This window comes from Rhincodon typus, unplaced genomic scaffold (assembly GCF_021869965.1).
Source record: "Rhincodon typus isolate 14 unplaced genomic scaffold, sRhiTyp1.1 hic_rhity00002555, whole genome shotgun sequence".
Lineage (NCBI taxonomy): Eukaryota > Metazoa > Chordata > Chondrichthyes > Orectolobiformes > Rhincodontidae > Rhincodon > Rhincodon typus.
The window spans coordinates 140-7,708 of NW_025968193.1; the positions used below are offsets into that span (position 1 = coordinate 140).

Consider the following 7,569-nt stretch of genomic DNA (forward strand, 5'->3'; position numbering starts at 1 on the left):
TATCACTTTTTAAAAATCAATATTTTAAAACAAAATCTATTAACTACCTCCTGAGCCATGATCAAAAGGTTAGACACAGGCACAACCAACTTCACAAAACAGTAAAGGCTGGATGTATCTTGGAAATATTTCCTTTTGTGGAATTATTCCATCTTCTTCAGAAAGATGGTATAACTATTGGCTCTCTGGAAACCTACTGACCTATATATCTGGTATCAGATGAGATGCTGCATGAAGAGTCAGATGTTGCTGATTCATGACCTTTTACAACCTCAGCATTACGAACTCTGTTAGACCGAAACTGCCTTTCACTGGATGACGGGCAAGATGGTGGTTGATCGTATACGACCTTAGAACCAGCATTCTCTGCAAAGATTAAATTTGCTGTCAGACGGTAATTACTTGGGTACATACTAAATACTACTGCAATTTTACATCACTTTAAGCTTGTGACCTACAAAAATCTTTGAATATATTTTGTGTTTTCTACACAGTCCAGGAATTCTCAGTTTTACAATAATCCTAAAATAACAAGGGAGAAATATAAACATACAAAGCATGGGTACTTGCTTTTAAAGCAGAGATGCTAACTGACGTTTAAAGAGTCTTTCAATTGCCACTGCCTATTGCAACTAGACACGTTTTACAGTAAACCTCCCTAAAGTTTAAATATAGTGTTAGCTTAAAAATTTGAGGAGATGTTCATCCTAACGGTCAGTCAGTATCAGCTAATCAGGATTGACCTTTCCTCATGGCAACATTTGTTGTACACATTTTACTTGCAATTTGTTCCAAATTCCCAACTCAAGCTAGTAGCCAGGTTATTAAACATATTTGTGAAAGTTAATACGAAGTTAAAAAATCCTACACAAATGCAATCTTTTTTCACAAATATATATTTTGTTATTTCCAAATAAAGCTTACAATTAGCATTTTTCTCCTTTCTAACTTGCAAAGTTTTGAGAGTTCGCAGTACGTTGCTAAATAGGTAAAATAGTAGAGATGCTTCCATCTTGGAGGAAAGAAAAAAAAAAAATCTTGCAAAACCAACTACGTTTTTCTTGGTTATGGTTCAGTCTTTAAAAGAGACTGCAGACAGTAGTCTTTTCTGTTCACACTCTTCACAACTCTAAAGCATCCACTTATGGAAGAAACCAGAAACTTCAAATGATATTCTGCAGGGCATCCTACTCTAATTCAAATTCTAACAACCGTATTACAGATTTATAATTCTTTTGAAATGGAGGACTTTCATCATAGCAGCTACAGAAAACATGACAAACATGAAAACATCACAGTACATTATATTTATAAGGAATAAAGCATCAGGCTGTGTTAAAATGTGGAATGAATACTATATTATAAACCCTTGTTTTCATTCCCCAGCTTTATTGATATTATTGCAGTTTCTTAGATCTGTGGTTCAATTTCTCATACAAATGAGTTCCAGTTTGTATCACTTTTGAAAAAAAAAACATTTAGGCATTGAGGGTTGCTGCATTCATCCCGAGGTGTGATATTTTCATTATTCATTTTCAAAAAGGACTCCATTCAACTAAGATCAATGGGATATTTCATCTATGAGAGTCCAAAAGTTAGCTTATTTCTTCAACCAACAAACACCTGAAACATTTTAATCTCTCAAACGAAAGAACGAAAGAAAGAGGAGAAGAAATACTAACATTGGCCCCTTAGAGAAGAAGCTAGAGGAATAAAAATGCAAGTCATGAAATGGCAGTCGGCTTGAACAAATACTTAGCATTAGTCTTCATGCAGGAGGATACCAACAGCATTCCAAAAATATTGAAGAATCAAGGAGTTAAAGGAAGAAGGAAATAAACACAATAGACACAATGTAACTACTTCCTTTGATATTCTCCAACGAACTTCTCGATCTTTAGTTATTAGCTTTCCCAGTATTTTTTCCTCTAGCGATCATTATTATGCATACTTCCTCTCTTCCTTTTTATTTTTAAAGCTTTCCTAATTCTCTGGCTTACGACTAATCTTTGCCATATTGCATGATCTTCTTTCCATTTGTTATCCTTAACATTCCTGGTAAACCACAGTTGGTTTATCCCCTTCCTAGACCGCTTCTTTCTCAATTGAATTTGTGTTTCAGGTGGGTCATTAATTACTTTCTTGAACAGCTGCTATTGCTCCTCAACAGTCTTTGCTGCTAAATTCCTTTCCCGGTCCTCCCAGCTGGCTCTGCTCTCATTCCTTTGTAATTATCATTATTTAAGTTTAGCACAGTTGTTTCTGATGCTAAACTCTACTTTATTATGATTGCTGTTTCCTAGGGGATATTTTACATTGAGATAATTTATTAAACCTGCCTCAGCACACATTATAGATCCAAAATAGCCAGATCCCTGGTTGAATCTCAGTGTGATTCTGAAGAATTCATTACTGTAGAGTTAGGTCATTAAGTACATTCAAGGCTGAGATAGACAGAATTCTAATTAAGGGAATCAAAGGTCACACGGAGAAGGCAAGAAAGCAGAGTTGAGTATTGTCATGTCAACAGACTTGAGCCAAAAATCCTAATTCTGCTGTTACATCTTATGGCCATATTTTTAAACTGCAAGCTGAACCTTGTATATCTATTTCATTCACAATGTGGGATGATAGAAAAATAAAATGCAGTATCAAATCAAAGATTTCGTATTCAATGCAATAACTAGGTTGAAATGAAGCACACATTCAAATACTGTAAAATTCATTTCCTGGTCTCTCAGAATACTTGCCATCTTCATGTGATGCCTACAATATTTTAACCCTAGTTGAATTTGTTCTATTAGGCATTAACAGGAGCGTAACACAGATAAAGACTTCTGTAAGAAATGTAAGTGCAGGTATAACTCAATACCATATCACTCACAGCACTGAAGTAACTTTATCAAGATTACAACTTCAGTTTCCGTTGAAAATTAAAAGGGGAATGTATTTCAAAGATCATAAATTCAAAACATTATGACTTGAATTATTTGTATAAAAATTAACTTTGCTAATTACATCAAAACAAACGTATGAGGAGCAGAAAAAGGGCATTCTCGAAGAACGAAACAAAACTAAAACCAGATTAAATGTAACTGTGGAATTTTAAGCTATTACATGATTTTCCAAATCTCTCCCATAAGCACAGCCAACGCGGATTTACAGGTAGCAGCACATACAATAACAACTTTTAAAATTTTTTAACTCCCACAAATCATTTTCCTGTTTCTTTGCTTCCTACTTTAGATCACTGTTTTGGTTAATTCCTCCAAAAGCACAGTAATTTGACTCACAAGCAGCATATTTCTAGGAAAGATGGTGACATACTGGCAATGCCATTGGACAGATGTTCAAATTCCACCATGGCAGAGAAAGAAACTTGGACTCTACAATAAAAAGCTAGCCTGACAGCAACCATGTAACCAGTCAATTGTTGTAAAAACTCCATCTCATTTACTAATCTGCCATCATTACCTGGCCTTCATATGACTTCAGACCCACAACAATGTGGTTAAACTTTGGGCAATAAATGCTAGTGTCACTAGCATCAATCAAATGTATAGAAAAAAAAAAGAAATTAAAGCCAGAGTTTATTAAAGGAGAATGTGATTTTCTCTCATAGCAAGAACATAACACAAATAACTCTGAAAGCTTAATGTATTGAATCTCTTGAAAGTATAATTAATGTTTTAATTGTTGAGCATTCTGCAATATAACACTATCTACTTACATTCCTTCCTTACTTTATATATTCTAACGTTATCTCTACACAGAACAAAACTTGTTAATCATTAGCATAAATAGCTTTTTTTTCCCATTTAGTGTATACTTAGTGTGACACTGCTTAGTTAAGTAAAATTTACTCCTGTTTGCAATTACCATTTATACTTAAGATTTCAAAAAAAACTTGAACTGTCAACCAGGACATACACAGACCTATGTTATCACTGGTCAATCCTGAATTTAACACTTAATTTTGATTTGTTAAAATAGCACGAGGGCACATACTGCAAGCGAAGCTCACAATGCTTAATAATAAAAACAAAGTTGCTGGAGAAGCTCAGCAGGTCTGGCAGCACCTGTGAAGGAAAAAACAGAGTTAACACTTCGGGTCCAGTGGCCCTTCCTCAGAAGGCCCTTCCCCTCTGAGGAAGGGTCACCAGACCTGAAAGGTTAACTCTGTTTTTTCCTTCACAGATGCTGCCAGACCTGCTGAGCTTCTCCAGCAACTTTGTTTTTGTTCCTGATTTACAGCATCCGCAGTTCTTTTGGTTTTTACTCACAATGTTTAAAATGTTTTAGTATAGTGTAATAAAGTCAAACAAACAGTAAATTTGTATTGACGACAAAGCTTTTAAACATCAATTGTGTTCTTCAAATGGGAATCAAAATTTCAAAACTATAAGTGCAGACAGCAGCTTGGTAATACAATTTAAACAGAACGCATTGGAAAACTCAGTGGGTTGGCAGTATCTGTGAAGAGAAACCGTTTATGTTTCAAATCCAACATGACTTCATAGTCACACTGAACTCAAAGCAGGAGCTCTTTTTCTCCAGAAAGATGCTGCCAGATCTGAATTACTACAGAACTTGTTTTTTTCAATATAAATGTCAGATCTCCAGCATCTAGAAACAAGGTAGCTAAGTGCTTAGCCCTGCTTACTTACAATACCTGTGACTCGCGTTCAACACCACCCTCAAGCGACTGTGAGTGTGGAGTTTTCACATTCTTCCAGTGTCTGCATGGGTTTCCTCCCACAGTTCAAAGATGTGCAAGTCAGGTGGATTGGCTATGCTAAATTGCCCATAGTGTCCAGGGTTATGCACGCTAGGCAGATTAGCCATGGGAAATGCGGGGTTACAGGGCTAGGGTGCGGAGGGGATTGTTGGATCTGGGTGGTGTGCTTTTTGGAGGGTCAGTATAGACACGATAGGCCAAGTGGCCCGTTTCCACACTGTAGGGATTCTGCGATCTGCACTATTTTGCTTTTCTATCAGCTTTGCAATGATACCAGCATTTCTTATGGCTTGGTCACTACTTTGTGTACAGTTCTACAATCTGTTAATTTGACCAAAGATGCAAAGAATGACCTAACACATCAATGACAATGCGATCCAAAACTAAACATAAAAGGTCAGAGAAACAAGCTCACTTAAAAATTCTCTAGTCCATTGAGTTGCCAAGCTTGATTTGCTCTGAATTCAACATACAAAAAGATTTAAGCCAACTTTCAAACTCCTGTTTGCTAACTTATCCCCTGTCCATACTACGTTACCTAAACAGGATCTGGCAATTTGTCAGGTTTTAATTCTAATAAACATTCACTGTACTCCTTCCCTGTGGATTTTAACTGTTGGAAGCTGAGGGATGACCTTAGAGGTTTATAAGATCATGAGGGGCATAGATAGGGTAAATAAACAAGGTCTTTTCCCTGGGGTGGGGGAGCCCAAAACAAGAGGGCACATGTTTAAGGTGAAAGGGGAAAGATTTAAAAGGGACCCAAGAGGCAATTTTTTCATGCAGAGGGTGGTGCATGAGCTGCCAGAGAAAGTGGTGGAGCATTTAAAAGACATCTGGATGGGTATGAATAGAAAGGGTTTTGAGGGGTAGAGGCCAAATGCTGGCAAATGGAGCTAGATTAATCTCGGATATCTGGTCGGCATGGATGAGTTGGACCGAAGAGCCTGTTTCCATGTTGTACATCTCTATGACTCTATTTAAAGTTCCTCACTCCCTTCACTATGATTTCCAATCATTTCTGGAAAATTATTAGTTTGCTTGTGTCTTCACTGTAGAAGACACAAGAAAACTATCTGCTCAGTTCATTGACCTTATTTTCCACATTTAATTTCCAAGATACCATCTACCAAGGATCAAGGCTCACTATAGATACACTTTTCATTTTGATATACCTGTAAGAAAGTCTTGCCATTTATTTTTAGATATGGCTAGCTTTCCCCCAACATCCTATTTCTCCCCACCCTTTCTTTGCTAATAATTCTTGGCAGCTTATTATATCCTGTCCAATCTTCTAACTTGCCAGCAATCTGTGCAAAACTGTATGCTTTTTCACTTAAGTGTTTCTTTGTTGAGTGTTATGAAATATCTCCTTAAATGTCTGCCATTGCATCTCTACTGTCCTATCCATTGCCAATTTTTCCACTCCACTTTAGCCAGCTGTTTCATCTCATAAGACATTCATCTTCAACCCTTTGTTCTCTTCCTCAAATTAGATGATTGAGTTTTACATTCAATGATCACTGCTAATTCAGGGAACCTTTACAGAGGTCATGAAATAACATTCTCAAAGCAATACCATGAGATAAGGAGATTAACATAAACACACATATTTTGTTGTCAACGGACTCAATGGGTAGCAGGCAGTGGTCCACATGCAACCATTTCAAACAACGATGTCCCACTTTACAAATGACGCATACAAACAGAGCAGTTTGTTTCAGAAGGTGGTGTGTACAGCCCAGACCATCACTGAAGCCGTATTTACACGGCTCGCTGCTGCGGAAAAACTGCCAACATCAAAGGCCCATTGCACCCTGGTAACGACCTTCTACAACCTCTTCTGTCAGGCAGAAGATACAGAAGCCTGAACACACGCACAAGCAGGTTCAGGAATGGCTTCTTTCCAGCTGTTATCAGAATTTTGAATGGATTCTAGCCTCAGATAATGTAACTTGTATGTCCCTAAGTCTTTTTGATCCGTACATTCTTTGCTTGCTGTGATCTGCCTGTACTGCTCGTAAACAAAGCTTTTCATTGTGTTTCGGTACACATGACAATAAAATCAACCAAGCACCTATTCAACACAAAGATAATCTGAATGATTCAGATTATAATATGCAAATTGTATGCTGACAAAATCATACTATAATTTATGATTTGCATACCTACTGGAAGCGGACTGTTAGATTCATCCACGGTTAACTTAAGTTGTTGAATAAAATCAACATCATAGACAATTCTTTCCTGCCAGATATTCAGGACTCGTTCCATTTGTTTCTTACAACTCTGCTCAGATTCTCTGGGGAAGAAAATTTTAAAAAAGTGAACAAAACTCCAGTAACTTTAATATTGTTTAAGACTGTTAGTGACATCACAGCTTCTATTATACTTATCCTGAAAAAACAAAAACTTATTTTAAAAAATTTGAAAATATCACATTAGATCAAAGACAACAATTTCTCTCAACTTCTATCAGGAAACAAAGCATAAGGTAGCTACTCAAATCAAACCCGATCCTGTCCTCAATGGATGGTCACATAACTACTTATAAAATGATTGCTGGATGGCAATTGGAAGGAATACTCTGGATTATGTCTCTAATCATAACTGTAGCACATCATTCCAATGGTAGCTCTCCTATTTTGAATGCAAGACATTGTACTTAGCACAAACCAGTGAAACTTCAACTATTGACTTTGTAATAACGAGAACCCAACAGAGACTTCCTGGTATACCAAGGTGTAGAGCTGGATGAACACAGCAGGCCAAGCAGCAGCAGAGGAGCAGGAAGGCTGACGTTTCGGGCCGAGACCCTTCTTCAGAAACCC

The 7,569-nt window shown here is 37.0% G+C and overlaps 1 protein-coding gene across 1 annotated transcript in view; it reads right to left on the reverse strand.

Annotated features, from left to right (window-relative positions):
* Positions 1-201: 201 nt before the first annotated feature.
* The window catches only part of LOC125481545 (regulation of nuclear pre-mRNA domain-containing protein 1B-like), a gene marked incomplete at its 3' end in the record, with an annotated part of 16,710 nt that continues 9,342 nt past the window's right edge, over positions 202-7,569 (reverse strand). The window contains exons 3-4 of the mRNA XM_048593246.1: positions 6,907-7,040; positions 202-366 (exon numbers count right to left, since the gene is read on the reverse strand). Of these exons, the coding sequence (XP_048449203.1) occupies positions 202-366; positions 6,907-7,040 (299 nt within the window). The remainder of the gene's footprint in view (positions 367-6,906; positions 7,041-7,569) is intronic.